Here is a 24,636-nt window from a genome sequence, read left to right on the forward strand (position 1 = left end):
TTCATGCCATCTTTACTTTTGTCTTACGGTTTTCACTTCACTATCTAAGAAGAAAACCGTAACATTATATGTTTAAAAGTCATTACACACTGAATTATCTTTAATGCACTTCTCTCTAAAACCTTGGATTAAAGGACCCTACACACATTGAGATAATCAGACGTAGTTGTTGACTGCGGCGCTATGACGTGTAGATAATTCTTCTTTGATTCAGTTCAACTTTAGAGAGCGTGGGGAAAAGAGGGTCAGAAAGAGGATGAGGGCCACATGGGGACATTTGATTTTAAATTGGACCAAAAATGATTTTTTTTATCTTTTATTCAGAGGAAACTTTTCTGAATTCTGACTTTACTCTGAGATCTAGGAATATATACATTTTTTTATTTATTGTAATGCAAATCTCAGAACTCTGAAACACGGAAGAGGATGAGGACCACATATGGATTTATTTTTTGGATCTGTGTTACGTTCCCTCTTTGCTAGGGGTAAGAAAGGGAAACGACACGACCAGTTTGTAATTGGTATTGGTTACCGGTGGGTTTATTTATGACGGCAACTGAACAAAACGATGATAAACACACGAACAGCCTGGACCAACAACGGACCAACCTGTTACGGGTTAACAACACAGGACTCCAAAAGAGAGTTGCACAGTAGGCTACAAAAGAAAGAACGTACCTCACTTCTAAAGTGGAACAAAACACTAAACAAAAGGAGACTGTGTGGAAACACAGCTGTTGCTGATCAACCAGTGCTAATCACCGGGGTCTAAGCAATATACACAAATGCTGATCTACAGGCGCTAAGCTAACCTGGGTCTAAGCTGTTTCACAATGTCACTAATCTAAATGCGGGTCTACAGGAGCTAAGCAACCTGGATCTACGCAACACACACACCAACCCTACTCTAAACACAGAATACCAAGACACACTGCTAACCAGTGAGATCGCACAGAACCCTACAGACTATACTGCTAAGCAGTCTAACGAGGCACAGAACATACACTGCTACGCAGTCTAACAGAATCACAGGATGAAGGCTTTGTCACAAGTAGAGGGTTGAGGCATCTGTCACAAAATACAGGGCCTCCAGACGGATGTTCGTGCCCAGCCTTTATCCTCCTCCCCCGGATGACGTGGCAGAAGCGGGCAGGGCTTGAGTGACGTCTGTCCAATCCCCGCGAATGTTGCGAGGTCGGGACGGCCACTGACAGCAGAGGAAGGCACAGCTCATTTGCATACACACAACGTTAAAGGCACAAGGTAGCAGCGGCTGTAACAATCTGACCAAAACTGATTTTTTCTTATTGAGTAATAAATCAGAGTTCTTACTTAAATCTCAGATCTATGAAGAAGGTTCTGAAGGTTGTCATGAAAATAAATAAAATATATTTTAAGAAAAATCTGATTTCTGAGATTTTCTTGAAAAAAAAAATTAAAAATGTGAAAAAAAGGTTTAATTTTTTTATCAGAATTCTGACTTTCACTAGTAAAGACAACGTTGAGGTACGACCAAAGTGATTTCTATCTGACTTTAAGTTTCACATTTCACCACATGTCCCTAACCCTCTTCCATAGACGCTTCTTCATCTCCATTTTTGGTATAAATAAATGCACTTGTGTTCACTTTCCCCCCGACTCTCTCAATGTTATTTGTTGTTGTGTGTTACTGTCTCCATTGTTGTCCAAGAGCTTATTTGGGGACGTAGCAGTACAAAAAGAACTACATGCATTTAAAATTCAACTCAACTTAGTGCAGCTTCGCTGGAGAGGAGAGATCATTCATTTTAAGATTACAAACAAAGAATGAGATTTTCACTTGTGTCCTCTTAGCTCTTTTATTAACAAGAAAAACCCAAACATTTTATTTTGTACAGACATGTAAATGTGGCACTCATCTCACATCTTGAAAATAGAAACACAATTGATAACAAACTCAACCTATTAGCTTTTCTTTTAATGCGTTTTCTTTCCTTTTTCAAACTTTCATTAATGCATTCAACACATTGAGACTTAGTCAAAACTAAAATACCTATTCAACAAATATTTAGAGCAACGTTTACATTTTCATGCAGAGAAATATCAGTTAAGAGAAATCCTCCTGAGCAGTGACAGCCTCCATGCCAAAACAGACACAGGAAGGAGCGCCGCCTAAAGAAACTCCAACATCTACAGAACAACTTATGAGAAGATGTTAAAGCACATCCCATAATGTTAGATTGACAGTTGATCTCTGTGCAGTGAAGACATGAACAATCAGCTCTCAGCAACAATGATGGTCACACAATGAGTTTAAGAAGTAGAAGAGTTCCTCAAATGACTTCAGGCTATTTCAGTTTACACAACTCAGCTGTGGTTCCATTAGGATAAAGCCAAACGCCAGCATGTAGAGGCTGAGTGAATGTGGTCTGGACTCTGTGGAGGAGAGTCATGGTTTCAGAGACGCTGTAGAAGGACAGAACACCTGCTCTGTGATCTTGAGTCGTGGCTGTGGTCCTGGATCATCGGTCCTGGATGAATATCCTCGTGGTTTCATCTTCCTATTATACACACATGCATTTCCAACACACTTGTGTCTTTTTAAACGATTGCGCCATTTAAATCTTTTGTCACAAACTGTGCAGCTCTATTTTTCCTCTTCTGTGTGGACTCTCATGTGTGACTTTAAATGTCCACTATGTGAAAAAGCTTTCATACAGACTGAGCAGCTGTGTGGTTTCTCTCCTGTGTGGACTCTCATGTGTATCTTTAAATTATAACTCCGTGAAAAAGCTTTCTTACAGACTGAGCAGCTGTGTGCTTTCTCTCCTGTGTGGAGTCTCATGTGTGCCGTTAAATTTACACACTTTGAAAAAGATTTGGTACAAACTGAGCAGCTGAATGGTTTCTCTCCTGTGTGGATTCTCATGTGTGCCGTTAAATTTACACTCTTTGAAAAAGATTTGGAACAAACTGAGCAGCTGAATGGTTTCTCTCCTGTGTGGATTCTCATGTGTGCCGTTAAATTTCCACTCTGTGAAAAATCTTTTTTACAGACTGAGCAGCTGAATGGTTTATGTTCAGCACTACGTCTTGGATCACTGACAGATTCATGTCTATTTTTCAGTGAGTTTGAGCCTGATGCAGGTTCTCTGGTCTCTTTCCAATCAGCACTGTCTCCAGTGTCCAGTTCAGAAGAGTCTTCAGTGTCATGTTCAGTCTTTGGTTGTAAACTGTTCTCTGGATCTGAGTTCCTGGCTGGTTCTGGTCCTCGACAGTCAACTCCATCAGCTTCTGTTTCCATGTGTTCAGTTTGTCTTTCATGAGGCTGAGAGGACTGAGGTTTCTCTTTATCATCTTCACTCTTCACAGGGTCAGGAGTGAAAGTGGACTTGGTGATATCAGCCTCCTCCAGCTCCTGAAGCTGCTCTCCCTCCTGTTCCTGCTTAATGTGTGGCGGGGGCTCTGGGTCCTCCTGGTCCAGACTGGTGCTCCATTCCTGCTGGTCAGGGAGAAGATCTTCTTTAACCACCACCAGCTGCTGGACATCTGCAGGAAACAGGAAACACACAGTCAGAACAAACTGTAAAGGTCAAATGCAAAGCTTCCAAATATGCTACATTTTTATAGAAATGTTGTTTTGAAGACTGCCTGTATTTTTTATTTATTTTAAATCGAGATAATACACCCGAAAAAAAGCTTTGAATTAATCCAAAGTATTTGTTTTTATTTGCTTTTACACATTTAAAAAGAAAAGGTGAATAAAGAAGCACATTAAAACTAGAGTATCAATGTATGTCACATTTAACCAACTAGTGCCTACATGTATGGGTAATATTTAAATCAGTACATTAAATGGCATATTATTCAATGTATTTTTATAAATATATTTATTTTGGTAGGTTTGCTCTTCCGTAATACATTTTAATTATTATAATAATATGTGTAATAATACTTACATACTTTTACCTAAATAAGATATGAATGCAGTACTTTAACTTGTAATGGAGTATTTTCAGTGTGGTGTTTGTACTTTTACTTCAGGATCTACTACCTGCAGCAAGTGCTGATAAAGGGTCTAAAGTGTTAATGTGACAATAAAGTGCTACTGAAGAGTGTGTGACAGTCGCAGATTGATCTAAGTGTTTCTTATAAAATGTAGTGGCAGGGGAAAAGGTTAAGGCATGTGGTTTATATTGAAATGAAATGAAAACTATGATACATGTGTATTATCCTCGTAACTAAAGTTGTTAAATGTCCACTTTTATGTACGGTTTGAGGGTGTGGTTCTGCAAGCCTCATCTGCATATGCACCTGTAGCGCCCCGCCCAGAGGCTTTTTAGTGGGCGCGTCAACAGGATGCCCGAGTGTGGTTCTATTTCGTATATGGCTTCGCCCTTTAAGGCTATCGCTATTGGCTAATCCCCCTGCGCACCCCCGCAGCACTGAAACACTTGTAGTCCATGCCCCCACCCTCGGGCTTCCTTCCGGTATAAATAGGAAGGAGGCCCGACAATCTGCTCCCTCTTTTCTTCAGCAAACCAGCACAGTTACTGAAGCACAAGAGACACTTCAATTGCAGAGTAAACATGAGTAACAATTGTGCAGAGATTGTTCCTCATGTGTCTCTGGGTTCATAATGAGTTATGACCAGCACAGACAAAAGCAGTATGCGAATCCTGCCTGGGGTCAGAGCAGGTAGCATGCGCACACACTGCGCCCGTCTCCCCTCGGGCGACAGGAAGCGGCGAGCGGACGCTCTTGCTGCTGCGGCCGAGGAGGACGATTGGCCCGTCCAGGCTTACGAGGCCGCGGACGGGGGCCGAGTGCCAGGCAGGAGTCCGAGCAACTCCTGCCCCGCCTCCCTCCACGGTTCAGTTCTCCCCTCCCTCCTATCCCCCGGCCGGGGGAGACAGAGTCGGAGCAGGGTGCCAGCTTGGCGGCCGAACATGCCGGGTGCACCAGTGTGCCTTTCAGGTGGCGGTGAATAACATCGCGCTGCTCTCCAATTCGGTGGTGACACTGGTAGAGCGGTCCACCACCGAGGCAGAGGAAATCAGCAAGGCGGCCAGCACGGCGCTCACTCTGTACGCGTCCATCGCTGTCTCCCAGGCGAGGATTTCCGTGTGGGTGACACAGATCCAGCACCACCTCTGGCTGCAGCATGCCTCTGTTACGGAGACGGCCAGAAAAGGGCTACTGGACACTCCAATGAGCCCGGACGGGCTATTCGGACCCCAGTTCCACGCCATGGTGGAGACCATGAAGACGGCTGCGGAACAGGCGGACGGCATTCGCCAGCATGTACAGCTGGCTTCAACCTGCTGAGCAGCCGCGGCGTCCACGCCGGCCACAACAGGCCGCAAGTGGAGAGACGCCCACAGCAACCGCCTCGGCGTCAGACTCGCCCTTCGGCGGCTGCAGGGGCTCCGTCCCACGTCTCCGCTCCCCGGCCACCCCAGAGACAGGGTCTCCCGGCGGCAAGTCTAAGGGGAGTGAGGCTCCCCCTCTCCTGGTCTGCTCCGCGAGAGCCTCCAAGGAAGCAGAGCCGGTAATTAAGCCGGCTGCCACTAATCTGTTGATTAAGTAGACAGCAGGGCTCCCTGCAGAAGCCTGCCGGCTTTAACCTATCGGTTAAAGCAGAGCTCGCGGCATTCCTCTGTCCGAGATACGCCTCCTACACACGGTCATAATAACCCATGAGCGCCGTTATAACACCTCATGTGGACAGCACTGCACACACCTCCACTCATCTCCTGAGCGTGTACACGCCTCATGATGACAGCCGGAGTGAAACACAGCGTGTGGAGGCTTCCTCGCTGCCCTTTCGCCTTACGGGCAGCGGCGGCGAGGGCAATGGCGTGGCTCGTCACCATGACGACCATTACAGCACATCACAGAGAAGCCAGAACGGGGGAATGAGCAGTATTCCAGGCTGAGTGCCCCCAACGGCAGCGCCAAGGCGTCAGCGCTCGCTGCAGAAGCCTGCTGGTTTTAACCTATCGGTTAATTAACTGCAGAGCTCGCTAATTAAGCCGGCTGCCACTAATCTGTTGATTAAGTAGACAGCAGGGCTCGCAGCAGAAGCCTGCCGGTTTTAACCTTGGTTAATAACCTGCAGAGCTCGCGGCATTCCTCTGTCCGAGATACGCCTCCTACACACGGTCATAATAAACCCATGAGCACCGTTATAACGCCTCGTGTGGACAGCACTGCACACCCCTCCACTCATCCCCTGAGCGTGTACGCGCCTCATGATGAGAGCCAGAGTGAAACGCAGTGTGTGGAGGCTCCCTGGCGTGGCTCGTCGCCATGACGACCACAGAACATCTCGAGCATGTGCGCCTGCTCTCAGAGTTTTTCTCAGAGTGGCAGCGCGTGGACAGATGGATGAGCAGGCTGATGAGCAGAGGATACGTCCTGCAGTTCACCTCTCCCCCCCCACAGTTCAATGGGATACAGGAAACACTCCTGTCCTCCCAGAAGCTATGTCTTGCGCTCCAATCCGAGCTGCTGGAACTCCTGTTGAAAGAGGATATTTCCAGGGTTCCTCAAAGGGAGGAAAATCAGGGGTTTTCCCTCCCGTTATTTTTCTAATCCCGAAAAAGACTGGGGCAATGAGACATCCTCGATCCGTCAGTATTCCACATGCTGACGATCAAACAGGTGCTGGAATGTGTTCACCAGGACGACTGGTTCACTTCCACCTGAAGGATGCATACTTCCACGTACCCATCATCTCGAAACACAGGAAATTCCTGCGTTTTCCATTTCAGGGAATATCAGACCAGACAATCGTCTGCCGTTCGGATATTTCCTGGCTCCTCGCATTTTTGTGTAGAGAAGGCTGGAGCCACTACACAGAAGAGGGATGAGTGTGGTTTTCTTTGGACGACCTGCTATTTGCTGGCTCGCTCCAGGGAGGAAGTCGCTTTACAGACGGTACATCTCGTATCGCATCTGTCAAAGCCTGGGTTTCATAATAAATTGGAAGAAGAGTTGTCCTCTTCTCTCCTGCGGCTGGGCTGTCAGAAGAAAAACAATGTTAATGGAATCTCTGCCGCACGGTTCCCTCGTCCCTTGGAAGAGGCGGAGAGGTGGGTGTTTTTCATCTGCTGGTGGACAGTCCGGAGAGATATACTACAGGGTTGGGTTGTAACGGAATACATGTAACGGCGTTACGTAATCAGAATACAAATATCAAGTGTATTCAGCGTGCGTTACATTTGAAAAACGAGTAATCCGATTACAGTTAATTTCGTAAACCTGAAGTGAATACATTTTGGAATACTTATTGGAATTATTGGTGGAAAAGTTTCCTCACAAAATGTAATATTCATTACCGGCAGAACTGTGTGCACACTGCACAGTGCTGCAGCATGTCTGTGAGTGAGAGAGATGCAGCGTGTCTGTGAGGCCCCGCCCCCTTACGCAGATGAGAGAGAGAGATCTCTTTTAAAATATATTGAAAGTTAGAAAAGGAGATGATTAGATAAAATGTGCAAGATAACGTTTTTGTAGCATTTCTTTATTGTCGAAATGATGACATTTATAACGGGATCAAATCAAAGTGAATGGCCTGCTGCTGCTGAATGCATGGGACAAGTGACTGGAAAAAGTTTGAAAAGTTATTACATCGGTTCAGATAATAATAATAATGATAATTCATTCTATTTAGGGGCACCTTTCAAAGCACCCAAGGACACCTTACAATTCATAACATATTCCAAGGAAAGGTTTTAACACAGTACAAAGAATGCAGTCCGGGTGATGTGTTTTGTATGTGGGGTGCAGATGAGAGAGCTGTCCAGAATGACACCAAGATGTTGTGTTTGTGCTCTTGATAAGCCATTAAAACAGTAAAATACGTGTCTCCTGTTCACCAAAACATACCCATCTGTTATGGAAAGTATTCCAAAAGTATTCTAAAAGTAATCTGCCACTAGTACGAGCGGGGATTGTTGTTAGCTTCTGATGCGCAGAAGAAAGATCTGGCCCACCCTATTTTTTACAGGCCCACCCTAAAGTACATTTCTGCCTACGCTACTGGGTGGGGCACAAAAAACTTAGATGTCTATATATATATAAGCTTCTGCAGTGAGGTTCATGGCTGGTGAGGCACTGGCACTGACTCTTCAGGTTTACAAATATTATATTTTGACCTAAATCAAAATATTATTTTCAAAAGCTTTTTTTGTCTGATGCTTCAATTAATTTTAAACAGACAGTTCAACAAAAGGATACCCAACATTTTTAATTTTATCATTTAAATATTGAATTGTTCTCTCTTAGTAAGATCCCATTTTCAATAAAATTGCGGTCTTACCTTGACTTGAAGATTAAGTCCATTGGCCTATCCTTCTGGACAAAAATCTCTTACTTTTTGGAAAAGTCCTCCTTATCTTCTTGTAATTTCAAAAGTCTATCATAAATCTAATCTAATCAATAGATTTATGATTCGAAAATGATAAAAGTAGGGTAGACATGTGGATATTATCCGGCTGAACAAAAGGTGCATTTATCTAACAGGTACGTTTCCCACAGATCTTATTTACAACCCTATGGAGAAATCTCATTGTTTTTTCGTCGAGGGAAGCCATGCGCAGCTTACTTTTACATTACATTACATTTAGCTGACGCTTTTATCCAAAGCGACTTACAATAAGTACATTCGACCAGGAAGACACAACCTTGAAGAAAACAGAATCATATAAGTACATCAGGTTTCATAGAGCCAAACATTTCAAGTGCTACTCAACTGGCTTTAGATAAGCCAGTCCTTTATTAGTATATAAGTGCTCTGTTAGCAGTTCTTTGTTAGTAATTGTATCGCTCGAGGTGGAATCAAAAGAGATGAGTTTTCAGTCTGCGCCGGAAGATGTGTAAGCTTTCTGCTGTCCTGATGTCAATGGGGAGCTCATTCCACCATTTTGGAGCCAGGATAGCAAACCCAAGTGTTTTTGCTGATGGGAACTTGGGTCCCCCTCGCAGCGAGGGTGCAGCGAGTTGTTTGGCTGATGCAGAGCATAGTGCACGTGCTGGGGTGTACGGTTTAACCATGTCCTGGATGTAGGAAGGGCCAGATCCATTCACAGCATGGTACGCAAGTACCAGTGTCTTGAAGTGGATTCTAGCAGTTACCGGAAGCCAGTGAAGGGAGCGGAGGAGCGGAGTGGTGTGGGAAAATTTAGGAAGGTTGAAGACCAGACGAGCCGCTGCATTCTGGATGAGCTGCAGAGGTCGGATGGCACATGCAGGTAGACCAGCCAGGAGGGAGTTGCAGTAGTCTAGGTGTGAGGTGACGAAAGCCTGGACCAGAACCTGCGTCGCTTTCTGTGTCAGCTGGGACGCGTCCTCCTGATGTTGTAGAGCGTGTATCTGCAGCAGCGGGTTGTAGCAGCGATGTTTGCAGTGAAGGACAGGTTGTTATCTAGGATCACACCCAGATTCCTTGCAGTCTGGGTCGGGGAAACAACAGAGGGGCCGATGTTGATTGTTAGGTCAAGAGTGGGACGACCTGGGTCTCTGAGCGGGAAAGGACAGAATTAATTGGGTGTCGTCAGCGTAGCAGTGGTATGAAAAACCATGCGGGCTAATGACAGATCCGAGCGAGTTGTGTACAGGGAGAAGAGGAGGGGACCAAGAACAGAGGGACCCCTGTAGTTAATTGACAAGGGTCGGACTCGGACCCTCTCCAAGTTACCCTGTAGGTACGGTCTTTGAGGTATGAGGTGTGGAGGGAAAGTGCAGAGCCTGAGACTCCAAGTTCTTGGAGAGTGCGAAGGAGGATCTGATGGTTCACCGTGTCGAATGCAGCAGACAGGTCCAACAGGATGAGGACAGAGGAGAGGGAGGCTGCTTTAGCAGTGTGCAGTTCCTCAGAGACAGCAAGGAGAGCAGTTTCTGTGGAGTGACCTGCCTTGAAACCAGACTGGTGCGGATCCAGAAGGTTGTTCTGATGGAGATAGCAGGAGAGTTGTTTAAAGACAGCGCGTTCAAGTGTTTTAGACAGGAACGGGAGGAGAGAGACAGGCCTGTAGTTTATAACATCAGACGGGTTGAGAGTGGGTTTCTTCAGGAGAGGGTTTACTCTCGCCTCCTTGAGACTGTTTGGAAAGTGACCAGAAGTTAGAGAAGTGTTGATGAAATGGGTGAGAAACGGTAGAATATCAGGAGCGATAGTCTGAAGGAGGTTTGAAGGGATAGGGTCCAGAGGACAGGTGGGAAGGCGGGCAGAGGTAACGAGGGTAAGAACCTCACTTGGCGAGAGAGGGGTAAAGGAGGTTAGTGTGTGAGTGGAAGGAGGGTCTGGTGACCCATCAGTGAGGAAAGGTGAGTCAGAAAAAGAAGAGCGAATATCATCAACTTTTTTTCAAAGTGGTTAACAAAGTCGCTTGACGGAAGTGAGGAGGGGGAGGGGCTTTGGGGGGGTCCAAGAGGGTGGAGAAGATGGAAAATAGTTTTTTAGGATTGGAATAGGAAGATTGGATCTTATCTTGAAAGAAAGTGCTTTTTGCCTGAGAGATCGAAGCAGAGAAAGAGGAGAGGAGAGCCTGATAGGTTAGGAGGTCGTCGCAGTGTTTGGATTTCCACCGTTTCCGCTCTGCTGCCCTAAGGACGGTTCTATTAGCACGCAGTGCGTCATTTAGCCAGGGAGCAGGAGGGGACTGACGAGCCTGCCGAGATGTGAGAGGACAGAGAGAGTCCAGAGAGGATGAGAGAGGAGAGAGGAGAGAGGACAGAGAGTCCAGAGAGGATGTGAGAGGACAGAGAGAGTCCAGAGAGGATGAGAGAGTAGAGAGGAGAGTTTCTGCAGCAGAGTTTGGAGGCAGGAGTTGGAACGAGTCAGAGGAAGGGAGGGCTGAGAGCACCGATGAGGCAAAGGTAGAGGGGGAGAGGGAACGGAGGTTACGGCGGACAGGTGCAGGATGAGAAGAGATTAGTTTGTTATGTTTGGAAAGGGGTAGAGAGAATGAAATGAAGAAGTGATCGGATGTGTGGAGCGGGTTTACAGAGAGGTTAGAAGTAGCGCAGTTCCTTGAGAATATGAGATCAAGGACATTGCCAGCTTTATGAGTTGGTGGGGACGGAGACAGTGAGAAAGCAAAGGCGGTTAACAGAGATGTTAGTTCGTCTATCTTCCCTGTCTGGAGGTTGAAGTCTCCGAGAAGTACAGCGGGAGGGCCAGTTTCAGGGATGTGTGAGAGGAGATTATCTAATTCCTCCAAGAAGTCCCCCAAGGCGCCAGGTGAACGGTAGAGAACAACAATGGTTAATTGTATAGGATGGGTTACTGTGACGGCATGGAATTCAAAGGTGGAAGGAGTGAAGTTAGGTAGCTTGAAGAGGGAAAAGCTCCATTTGGGAGAGAGCAGGAGACCAGTGCCACCTCCTCTGCCAGTGGGTCTGGGTGTATGGGAGAAGGAATATGCTGTGGAGAGAGCTGCTGGGGTGGATGTGTTGAATGGAGTAATCCAGGTCTCAGTGAGAGCAAGGAAATCCAGGGTCTGCAGGGAGGCGTAGCCAGAGATGAAGTCAACCTTAGGAACAGCTGACTGGCAGTTCCACAGGCCGCCTGAAACTAGATGTTGGATCTCAGTGGAGCATGTGCGATAGACGAGAGCAGGCCGGTTATAGCGATTAGGAGATACACGGGGCTAGTGATAATTGCGAGAAGACACATGAACAGGAATGGAGAAAATACACATGATTATAGCATGAGGGGCTAGAAAAGTAAAGAAAAGAAAATAAGACACCAGCGATACTTAGCTCAATCAGAGTAGGAGTTGCCTCCTCTTTGCCACCCTCGTGACTCCCACAGGACTCCAATGTCTTTGTCAGTCTTACTCCCACAGGACTCCAATGTCTTCAGCTGTCTGACGCTCCAGGAAAGAGCTACCTAAATGGACGCCTGATTGCTGAGTTCTCACAGCTGTGGGGCCACGCCCCTCTAATTAGTTAACTCTCTATAGCTGATGGGCGACAGCAGAGTGGCCCTGCCTATATTGTAATGCAGGCTTGAGTGCCTACTGAGACCTGTGTAACAGGTTCACGTGAGCAGATCTGAGATTTAAAATCTCTCAAAAGTGCCGTTTTAGCTACAATAACTACACAACAATTATACAGAATAGAATAAATTAAACAGAGAAGTCTAATTAAACAAGAATATAACTTAGAGTGGTTGCTGCGTCAATAGGTATTGTCGTCACCCGGTCTAGATGCACACAGTTCTTCAGTTTTTAAATGCGGTATTTGAATGCTTTTTAGCTGGAAGATGACTAATTTACGCTGTTGTACTTCACGCAATCAGCAGAGTGGCCCTGCCTATATTGTAATGCAGGCTTGAGTGCCTACTGAGACCGGTGTAACAGGTTCACGTGAGCAGATCTGAGATTTAAAATCTCTCACTTCCGGGTTTTAGGACGCGTCACTGCAGCTCTCTCGTCTCCTCACACCACACTTTTCGCGGCACACATACTTACAGCCAATCAGCTCTGAATGATGTGAGATGACGTATGGTGGGGATGGCAGCTCACTGCCCCTATGGTCATAATTTTTTTGCCACACACATTAAATAGGAAAATATTCTGAGCATGCGCAGTGTAGTTTTTACAGTCACCATTGACTTAGACCAGGGGTGTCAAACTCAATTTCATTGCGGGCCACATCAGAATTATGGTTGCACTCAAAGGGCCGGTTGTGACTTTAAGACTATATAAAAATATAATAAATAATGTATTATAATACATTATTGCCTCTGCATTGGATTATTATCGGATAGGGTAATAACTTCATAATTAACTACGTCTGAAAGCAGAAGTCTAGGGCAAATAATTGCAAGTCTCTTCAGTGAGCATGTCACAAAACAAGATGCATTGTGGGACATGTAGTTTATGGGCAACGTGCTCCTGTAAAGTGGCATGTAACCGTATAATAAACGTATTATATTCTTTGCATGCGGGCCACATTAAATGAAGTCGCGGGCCAGATTCGGCCCCCGGGCCTTGAGTTTGACACCCCTGACTTAGACAGTGAGAGGGAGGGGCATGATCGGGTTTTGCCTACAGCTCAATAGGCACACACTGTAGACATTAATTAGAAGAACACAGCAATGTACAGACGAATCAGATGATTAAACATGATCTTAAAATATATGTTATATATTTTTTTATTTATTTTTTGCATTTTTTTGTAATCATTATTTTTAATACTTTCTGCTGGCACTAGGTGTCACCTGCCCCTAATGACCAGTCGCTAGTGCTGCGTACCTGGACTCACATTCAGGTTCAGGTCCGGACTCAAGTCCAGAGGTTCAGGTTCAGGTCCGGACTTATAAGTCCGGACCTGAACCCATGGCTTGTGTCAAGTTGTGTGAGTAACTCAAGTGAACTTATTGTGAGCTAATTATCAATTGAAAATTAACTCATAATCAACTCAAATTCGTCAGGTTTATTGTGCTCCCTTCTAACTTGTGTCTACATTTCTCTACAAAGTACAAATGTAAAAAAAACACTTTTTGCCACTTAGTCTACAAATGACAGCAACTACAGTGAACTACTACAAAGTTCAAACATTTATTTCATTTACCAAACTAAAGTAACCAAACAGTCCCTGAGCTGACTGAGCCTAAATCGCTAAAGCGTTGCTGAAAGGTAGAGTGTAGAGTAGACTATACGCATCACACTGTTACACACCTACTATACACTGTAGTGACTGTACAGTCAGAGTGTACTGTACTGTCTGTACACCATGTATGTTCTACAACTCTACATGTGTACATTATACAGTACATACTACATACATAGTGATGTACATACATACTGTTAGAAATTAAAATCAATGTTGATATGGCGTAATTTTGAATTAAATACACTATTTAATTTAAAATCAGTTTTATTCTGAAAAAACCGGAAGTTCACACTATTCACTTAATACTTTTATTCAGAAAAATGTTCACTTCCGATTATCATTAGCATGTGGCGAAATGCTACGTTTTCAAACCGTGAATCGAAGGTGAAATGACATGTGATGTTGTACACTGAGCACACTGGGATTAGCACTCATTTATTGCCGCTGAATAACGTTTATCAGGGAATGTTTAAATAACCACAGACACCAGAATGATGTAATTTAGCAACAGAAAAAGGCAGGAATTGCATTGGACCCGCCCCCCGACGACACCGGCCAATAGGAGAAGACCTCAGATGACAACAGGAAGAGCAAGCCAAGAATTTATCTCTTCTACCTGCTGACCTGGGCTGACAGGAGAGCCTCCTTTTGCAATTTCATTTGTACACCACTGCATCTTTTGTGTAATTAAATGCTGTTAACTTTTATAAGCTTCCCTTGACTCTTGTCAGTCTCTCCTGCCTTCAGGGAGGTTTTAGATGGTTTAGAACAAGAAGGAGAATATACGTAAGTGCTAGTTTTTTTGCGAGTCCAAGTACCGGTTCCCGACGTTCCGGGTTTAACCGGACTTGAACCGAAACTTTTTACAAGTCCAGTACCGGTTCGGCGTACCGGTACGCAGCACTACCTGTCGCCACTGATTCAGCGGGATATTTAAGTTTCCTCACAGGGCTCGACACTAAGGATGGCCCGATGGCCCGGGGTCATCTAGTATTTAGCTCGGGCAATGAAGCCTCACCTTCTGGTTGCCCGATTGGGCAATCTATTATGCCAGTCTCATGCAGCTCGCGGATCAGTAATGAGTGACCCGACAGTAAAACTAAACATATCTATAACTAGTTTGAGAGGTCATTAAAATAGCTACGTGTGATATTCTAACCTGAAGTGTGTTTTGTCCACTCACCGCTGCATGTGATCAGAGCTGCGTGTCGACTCATCAGCAGCAGCTGATCTCTCTCTCCCGTCAGATTAGACTCGCGTTTATGTCCATATCGATCAGATCCAGCTAGTTCTAGCTAATGATATGACTACCTGCTTATTAAAAGACACCTAAACAATAAGTGTCGCTATGCAACTGGGTGAGGCCACAAAGTATAGCGCAGCATTATGCATTTGTTTACATGCCCACCGGAACCCCGAGACATTACCAACAGATCAACGCACAATCAACCCATACAGGACATCTCTTTCTCCACATTAAGTGTTAGACACAAGCCCCCAGGAAGTGCGCCGGAGTCTGATGAGAATATTCGTGCTGGTCAAACGGCGGTACTACATTGCTGGGCCCGGAAACACTTTTTCCCATTGACTTACATGGGGAAACAGTGGTCTGTAACTCGTTGGATAATTTTTGTTAAACTAAATAAACAACCCAGTATGAACGTTTGTATAGCCCTTATTAAAAACATTCGTTCCTCAAGTTGTAAAAATGTGCTAATAACGTTATTCTGTGAGTTATTTCCCCTCGGCATTATGAACGCGCATCTAACCCACGGGACCGCGCCGCCCGGCATGTTCATGTTACCTGTTCAGCACTACATGAGTTTCTCTTTTGGATGCACAATAACAACGGACCATATCGCTTTAATGCCAGCCCACGGAGCTGTAATAATGGATATATTGCACATGTTTGCTGTAATTCATAATTTGTAAAATATTATACTACATGGGCTGTATGATGTAAATCTTGTACCGTAAATGTTGTATTAAATAAAGTTAATATTACCGACGTAGACTAACGTTCCTGAAGCTTCTTATTGCACTTGCAATTGTTTTAGTTACTTGTGGGCTACTTAACATGAATAATCACAGTTACTATCCTTTTACTCCATCACATTTCAAAAAGAAATAGGCTATTGTTATTTGAACTCCACCACAGTAATCCATCATCAGCTTTACTTTTTAGATAAAGTTTTAACTCACAATTGATCATAACAGGCTTCAACATATACATTTGTATATATTACCAAGTGGTTTCATGTACAACCCACACAAGTATCATGCTAAATGAAGCTCTGTTGCTTGGATATCACTAGATCCTGATGTCAGCGGAAGAAAAAAGTACATAACGATTGATGTGTAATTTAGCATAATTTACTAGCTAGCCGCTAGCTGCTAACTTCCGCCTCGTTAATATAAATCCAGTACCATGCTGTCATGAACGTGCGGTGCTGTTACGTGTACGCAAATTCACGTGCTTAATGTGAACGAGCCTTTTGGGCGGCGTGGTTAAAGTTGCTCTATGAGTGCACATACGGGTACTTCTCAGGCATGCCGGGTAATCTGTGACGTTTCGCTCTCTCAAAGGTTGGGCTATTTTGTCATCATGTGCCATTGAGCAACTCTCATAGGAATGAATGAGGCTCCGCCTCCCACGCTGTATCCAGTTCTTATTATACATCCATGGTTAGACATTAGAATTGACTATTCTTGTCTGTCACATACTTTCTTGTCTGTCACATAAGTGGCGCAACTGAAGTGGTATTGCGGTAAAGGGAAATTATTTTTACCGGACATTTTGACCGACGAGATTTGCCGGCTAACGGGAACTCTGACGTCGCCATTTTGTGTGCTTCGCGGATGCGCTCTGCTCCTCTCGACTGCTGCTCGGGTCTGCTCGGTCAGCTTCCGGATGAGGAGGCATTCGTTCGACCAACTTACAGTAGATAACATTACAAACATTTTTAACAGGGGCCATAATAGTGTAAATAATGTTTGTTTTGGCAGTTATAACTGAATGTAATGTTTTCTACTTTTTTATATCTGGGAATGCATTTGCCTTCATCAGATGGAAAGTGTCTTGACCAACAACTTAAGTATTTATTAGGGCATGCAAGCGAGCAAACACAAACAAGAACAAACAAGTGAAATGAAGAATAAAATTGAAATTGTACAATATAATATTGTGGTGGTTCATCTTATAATTCAGTCTAGAGAATGCACCAGACAGCATCTAAGACCTGCACAAATCTAAATGTGCTAGGGGGAGGCCCCCCCCAAACCCTTCGTGCGTCATTTCGTCCGCGCGCATTTTTAAGGGAAATCTCTATTGGGCTCAGGGCCATCTGTAAATTAATTACTAATTAATTAATGTCTAATTAATGTCATACACTGCCTCAGCATGTATATCTATGTTAAAATGCAATGGGGAAGTAACTGAAAGTACTGATTGTGGATATTGAATCGACCGACTTGGAAGCACGTCTCCTTGGAGAGGACGCGCACAGATAGAGATTCTCTCCGACACAGGGTGAGATCGCTCCTTTGTGCCACGCTGATCTTCGTATTTTTCTTTTTGTGGATTATAGCCTGAAAAGGTCGACAAACATTTCTGGTTTTGCCGCCGACGGGCGCGGGAGTAAGGAACAATAGTAGCCTGCCTGGATTAGGCAATAAAAACACTTTTGGTGTATCGCAGAGCGGACTGTTTCATTTTGCTTGTGTTGTGGCTGGAAAACTGTCAATATAATGGATCCATGCATGAAATATGTCTCCAGGGCCGCCTTAATGCACGGGCTGAAGCCCAGGGGCCTACGGAGATCAGGGGCCTATCATGAGCCAATAAAAAAGTTTTTAAAAAAAATGTAATTAAAAAAAAAAAATGTTTTATTTCGGATGTTTTTAAAAAACATTTAAATAAACAAAGTCTTGGCTTTCAGAATATGACACTTTTATTTCCAAAATCACACGATAAATACATTTTTGAAGCTTGTAAAGGGACGAAGACAGCTCTCACTCTGCTGTTCCGCAGCGCCGCCCCCCCTCCCTCCGGCTGACATTATGAATGTAATGCGTATAGTAATCATAGATAACACGGCAGGGTCCGTTACTGTTTGTTTTCATCTGGTTTCAAATAAACAAAGTCTTGGCTTTCAGAACATTTTAATTGTTTCGGCAAATTCAGATGATAAATACAACGTTGAAGCTTCGGCATAATTACAAGCGGAGAACGGAGTAACTTGAAACAGCCGGTGTTTCTCGTGAGTGTTTTCCCCGGGAAACAAACACAATACACACAAACGCAAAAATACACAAACACACACACTCGCGAGCTTCCCCCAGACCAGTAATCCAAACGAAAATATCTTCCCTCCGTAGTATTTTGATCATTTGCTCCGCTAATCAATCAGATCGATGGATTCCAGAGATGACTCCGAAACAGTCAGTGGGCACCACTTCACAGCCAATCAGAATGAGAATATGCTTCACATGTGACTTATTCAAACTGCGAGTGATTGAGTGACAGATGAAGGTTGTTTAGGAGAAAAAGTTTGAGAGTGGCGCTCGGAAAAGGAAATTGTTGAGGGAAAAGGAGTTTCGAGACAAGCAGCTATTACAAAAAATGCCGAAGCTTCCAGGTTATTTTAAACCTGTAGGCGAGGATGAGGAGGAAGGACAGGTGAGTTCTGTACCGAGCGGCAGCGGGGCCTCGGAGCCAAGTAGGCCGTCTGGTTCTGATAGCGATAGAGTAGCGGGAGAGGAAAAACAGACAGGAGGGACATTATATGTTGGAGGAGATGAGAGGACGACGAGGACTTGCTACGTGGAGGGGAGCCAACGGCAACCGGACAGATACATGAGGGAGGCCCGATACGTCACTCACCTGGAGGAGAGGACCAGGCGCGCGCAGAGCGGAGAAGTGCGATCACAGAGCCTGCCGAGGCTATACATGACTTTGATTTGTTGTAAATAGGGGGCCTACAAAACCATCAGCCCCAGGGCCTGATGGCAGGTTAAGATGGGCCTGTATGTCTCTGTTTATTTTGTTTAAGGAGTAGATTGTCCGTTTATCAGTTCTGTTTACCTTTAAAATATTATTTCATTCAAGAACCCCTTGTGCGTTTAATTAACACAACTATTTTAGATCGTTGATCGTCACAAGTGTAAAGTGTTGATTAAGGGTAAAGGGAACATACCTGCTCTGTGTACCCGAAGCTGAGGCTGTAAAACAGCGTCCAGTAGCTTCTGGAGTCTCTTGGCCTCCTCTTTGGAAAGAGACAGCTCCTCCTCGAGCTCTGCTATCGTCTTTTCAAACAGAGCAAATATCTCTTCAGCAGCAGCAGTGAGTCGCTGCTTCTTCAACGACAGCAGCATTTGGACTTTACTCATGTTTCCTAGATCACCTTTTCCTGCAGACTCCGTTAAACACACCGTTTCTCTCTCCATCAAACTCTCACTCTGACTAGTGTTGCTAACGTGTTTCCAGCTAGCATGCTAAGCTAGCTCCTATAGTCCGAGGTAAACGCTCCAGAAAAAAGAGCACACAGTCCACTCAGAGGTTTATCCAAACACACAGATGATGGATCAGTAGTGCTGGAGCTCACACACACTTTCTCAGGAACACAGGGAGAGAGAGGACCGTAGCGACGAGACGCCACATGGATTCTTCTTCTTCTTCTTGGTTTTTGGCGGATTGCAAACAGCTTTAAGGTGCATACCGCCACCTACTGTACAAGAGTGTGTTTCACCATATCATCCTATCACCACTTGTGGAATTATACCACTGTACGTTTACGTTGTTTTAAATTCTTCCAATCAATCCTGTTTCACTCAAATACTTAAGAATGGCCTTCCTGGTAGCTCTTACCCCCTCACCTTCTGTTCCCAGTGTCCCCATCTGGCTCCACTCCCTTCCTGTCTCTCTGACCCTGTCTCTTAGTGTTTCCCTCTCTGTTTTGTACATGTTGCAGTGTAATATGATGTGTTCCACATTTTCTTTCACTCCACACCACCTGCATTCTTCAACTTCGCTTTTTCCCTTTAAAAACATTGTGCCGTTTAATCCTGTATGATCCAGTCTAGTGATTGTGATCTCCTCCCGTCTGTTTCTTTCTGTATAGACTTTATTATGACTGATTACACACACACACACACACACACAGGTATTTCCAGTTACTTTACATGCAGTTCTCGTTGCGTATTTTTCATAGTCTTATATTTCAACAGTTTTACGACAAACTGTGACTTTTTTGACATGGAAATAATTGTTTAAGATTGACAAACATCATATGTGTAATTCATGGCACAATTCAAACGGGATCGAAAGATACGTTTTCTCTCTCCATTGACTTCAATACATTATTTTTCCGAAATCAGGTCCCATGGACCGGAAGTAGATGGGCGTGACTTCGCCTCTCTATTATTCAAAACCATTCTATTTATTCTAAAGTAAATTACATGCCAGTGTTTTATCTTCGTTTATTATTTGTTTTTATTTTAAATTGTATAATGTCGGACTTTTTTTCCCGTCTGTGAGGAAAATAAATGGGGCTGAGAGCCTCAAAATACTGAAATCTGTGTTTTTGAAAATCTTTTTTTCCTTCTAATTTGTTATTCTTTTCTAAATAACACACTGTTATTTACTCAACAATAACACACAATTATCCTTGTTTTTATTTATCCGTTTAATTATTTCATCTTGGGATTTTTAGCATGCTTTTTAGCTGTAAATAAAGTCACCGGAAACAGACGTAAGCCTATAAGGGACACTTTGAGTGATACACACCACAAACGCACTGAACAGATTACCCAAGATTCTCAGCTTGAAGCTCGTTGATTGGATATTTTAGTCGCAATGCATGTTGGGATATCATGTTAATGCGATATGATATCCGAAAACATTTAAAAAAAAAAAATAATACTTTATTCCGAGTGTGCTTGCTTTTCTCTTTGGAAGTCATCACATAACGGCATTGTAATACACGGTTCGGCTGCATTAAATATTACGCATCTGCCGTAGTTCTTTATTCATAGAGCCCTGATGAGAAGACTTCTGGACAAACTTGAAGAACTGCCGCCAAAACTGAATATGTGATGTGGATCATAAATATATCAACAATTATACAACATCTTGCATTTCTTTTCACAAAATACGTCTCCTTGCAGTATCAATAGTAATTCGGCTGACTTTTATATTTGATCCAATTGGTAGATAGGTTATATTTACACCATAACGGTGCACAGCTGATAGAAAAGGACTTTAGATATATTACTGATTTTCTTTGAATATAAGAATGTAAATACTGAGTTGAGAGAATAGTCTTTGTTTTTATTTATTCGTTTAATTCTATAATCTTGGGCTTTTTAGCCGTAAATAAAGTCACCGGAAACAGACGTAGGCCTATAAGGGACATTTCGAGCGAAACACACCACAAACCCACTGAACAGATTATCCAAGAACCTGATTTTCTTTGATTATAAGAATGTAAATACTGAGTTGAGAGAATAGTCAGGGGATTTGGGTGATGGGAGACACATCTATGGAATCACAATTTCAATAGCTTGCCATTAAATGACGGCAAAGATATGTAGAAAATAAACGTATTTAAGATACGTTCATAAGAAACGTAACGTGGGAGAAAATATGTTTCTAGAAGATATGTAGAAAATAAACGTATTTGAGATACGTTCATAACGAAAATACGTTTCTAGCTAAACGTAATTCAGAATGCAGTTTAGTTCTGTGGGAATGTAATTTTTAGGAGACAGGGTTGCCATAATACATTCTGACGAAAAATACAAATTATTATGAATACAAATAAAATAAAAGAAGCCTCCCGTGAGTTACTACAAGCTATAAAGTAGATTTTAAAAACGTTTTATAGAATAAAAGCTCACGGCAGGACGTTGTAGAAATGCGTGTGTGCACCACGACAAAGGAGCCTCATTCACTTTACATTGGGGTTGTTTGTGCGGTGCAGACACGTAAATGTAGCAAAGTTTGTGACTCCAACACACAATGCGGTGTTAAGGAGTCGTGGTGGAGACACGCATTCTGGTGAGATCAGGTTGATTTAAACTCCCATCGACAAACGAGGGAATTGGGTTTGAGACCCAATTGGGCGTCATATGGTACTTTTGGGGTTGGGTTAGGGTTTCAGAAACCTCACCCTTCTACCAAAGAACATCAGATATACACCTTGTTTTATACAACATGTCTGGACTCACCCACAGACAGCTCTATGGAACCCACTTCCAGGGGTCGACCCTTAATCATCGTCTTGCATTTGTATGTCCCTGCATCCGACAGCTGCGCGTCGGAAAGCCTCAGCGATGCGTTTCCACTCGTCAGTTCCTTCAGGAAGAGGTTTGTCCTGTATTGGAAGGTCTGATTCTTCTCCTCGAAGGTCTCACAGCCATCTCGATACAGGAAGGCGATAGTGGGGTACAGATGCTCCTTGGACCACTCCACTGATGGGAAGAAAGCGTCAACCTTTACACTGACGGTGCAGGGCAGAATCACCGTTTCCCCAGCAATGGCTTGGATCTTCAGCGACACAATGTCCCCCAAACACCCAGAATGAATCCCACTGCTGCTCAAAGTGCATTGATACTATCTATAACAACAACAAAAGTTAATTTATACTTTCGATTCTTCCTGCTTACGTCAATGGGAGCGGAGCGTCATCTGATCCGTCCATGTATCAAATATCTTGTTGTGTTCAAGATCGTTGCGGAGTGTGTTCAATGGTGTGTTTACAGAGACATGTTTTGTTAACAATTATTATACATTAAGCTTTGCATACCATGAACTGGACAAATACAAATGAAATTGTGTTGTTTTTTTTAAATGAAAAATAGTCCTAACAATGACAATGAGTAATGACAATGGGCCATAACATAATAAGACATATGGCATACATATACCAACGAAATCACATGACTGGGCATGTCACCTGAGGACGCCTGAGGAAAAAAAAAGATAGACTGTAAAACCAGATAGACCTCACATCGACATGAAATACATCACCCAGAAACAGAAAGGGGGGGGGGGGGGGGGGTTGCACCAAGCAACACATGAAGAAAAAATAATATAAATTACGTTTTTGAGCTAGGCCTAAAACAAAGATGACAAAGAATTCTGAAGATGTGCAGAATATCTTTGATTTGATGAATGTAATTAACTTTAGCTCTCTAGCTAGTTTATTCACGCAATAGCGCATAGCCTATAGCTGCAATATAAGTTAGTGTGCATGTGGTCGGACGTCGACTGACTAACGTAGAGCGTTCACACAGGATTTGCTGGTCATATGATGTCCTGATGAACAGAAACACAAGCAGCTCACTGGACTCAGATCAGATACTTCATCACTCCTCCGCTGCTCCGGTACTAGTAGGGGCTGCGGTGGTTTGTATGTCGTCGTCTTCTTCTGTTTTCTTTAATCGAGGCTACGTACCATGCTGAAAAAAACAGCGTTGACCAACAAGGATGGTCTGGCTGGTCAGGCTGACAATATCAGGCTGGATTGGTTTGCTGGTTTAGAGGGGTTTTGGACACTTTAGTTGGTCAGGATAGTTGGTTTGGTCACAGTGGTCTAGCTGGTCACCATTAGCTGGTTGGACGCTAGAGCCCGATGGCTCAACCCTGACATGCTGTGGGTCGCCAAGTCGGAGTTCGACAACATGGAGCGTCTTGGCATCATCCGCCACTCAGACAGCCCACATGGTCCCCAAACCAGCCGGCGGCTGGCGACCGTGTGGTAACTACCACCGCCTTAACGACGCTACTACACCAGACCGCTACCCAGTCCTCAAATCCAGGACTTCTCTGCACACCTGGCGGGCAAGCTGGTCTTCTCCAAAGTGGATCGGGTGCGGGGCTACCACCAGGTTCCGGTGCACCCCTCAGACGTCCCCAAAACTGCGGTGGTTACGCTGTTCGGGCTGTTCGAGCCAGGCCATAGATTGGACGGCTGAAGGGGAGACTGCCTTCGATGCCACCAAAGCCACCCTCAGCGAAGTCGCCATGTTGGCTCACCCGTCACACAAGGCCCCCATCGCTATCACCACCGACGTGTCTGACTAATCTGTAGGCGCGGTGCATGAACAATGGGTCGACGGCGCCTGGCAACCGCTCGCCTTTTTCAGTCGCCAGTTAACCCCCAGGGAGCGCAAGTACATTGCGTTCGACAGGGAACTCCTTGGCCTCTGGTTGGCGATTCACCACTTCCGTTTCCTGCTGGAAGGCCGTGAGTTTACGTGTTCGTGGACCACATGCCATTCACATTCTGCATGTCCAAGGTGGCCGAGCCGTGGTCCGCCCACCAGCAACACCAGCTCTCATACATATCCGAGTACACCACGGACATCCAACACATCGCTGTTAAGGCTAACGTGGTCGCGGACTGCCTCTCCAGAGCGGTCATTGGAGCTGTACAGCTGGGCCTCGATTACTGGGCACGGACCAGGCCTCTGACCACGGGGTCCGGACCCTCAAGGCCTCGGACACAGGATTACACCTGGAGGAGGTCACGGTCTGTGACTCGGGCGCAAAGCTGTGGTGTGACATCTCCACAGGCCAGCCTCGACCCCTGGTCCCTGCATACTGGCACCGACCCGTTTTTGAGGCGATTCACAACCTTTCGAAGTGTCCCCCAGTTCTCCTTCAGCCTCCTCTTCCTCGCAGGTTCAGCGTTCGATGAGCATGTCCGAGTCTGGATCACGTTCAAACGGTGCCAAACCTCAACGTAGAAACACCTTGTCCTACCCATTACTGTCCGTTAACCGCTTCTCTCCTCTGGCAAATCTACCTGAAGATGATTCCATGCCGCTGCTTGAATGAGAGCAAAGCAGGGTTTCTTTGTGGTTTTTCTTCAGTTATAGGAAGACATCAAAACAAGAGGTCAGTGATGGAGAAAGTACTTGAAGTAAAATGAGTCGTACCAAAGTGCAAGAAAGGAAAAAAAGATTCATTCAGGATTTTACTTTAGTCAAAGCACATTTACATTTTCAAAAATAAAAGTACTTATT

General features: G+C 44.5%; 1 protein-coding gene across 1 annotated transcript; it reads right to left on the reverse strand.

Moving 5' to 3' along the window:
• Window positions 1–1,831: 1,831 nt before the first annotated feature.
• On the reverse strand, window positions 1,832–19,268 carry LOC139435726 (zinc finger protein ZFP2-like). The gene is made up of 2 exons (XM_071206565.1): window positions 18,804–19,268; window positions 1,832–3,528 (listed from the first exon to the last, which is right to left on the reverse strand). Exons 1-2 carry the CDS (start codon window positions 19,051–19,053, stop codon window positions 2,627–2,629), a joined length of 1,152 nt encoding a protein of 383 aa, XP_071062666.1. The 5' UTR covers window positions 19,054–19,268; the 3' UTR covers window positions 1,832–2,626.
• Window positions 19,269–24,636: the final 5,368 nt, after the last annotated feature.

Source organism: Pseudochaenichthys georgianus, chromosome 18 (assembly GCF_902827115.2).
Source record: "Pseudochaenichthys georgianus chromosome 18, fPseGeo1.2, whole genome shotgun sequence".
Lineage (NCBI taxonomy): Eukaryota > Metazoa > Chordata > Actinopteri > Perciformes > Channichthyidae > Pseudochaenichthys > Pseudochaenichthys georgianus.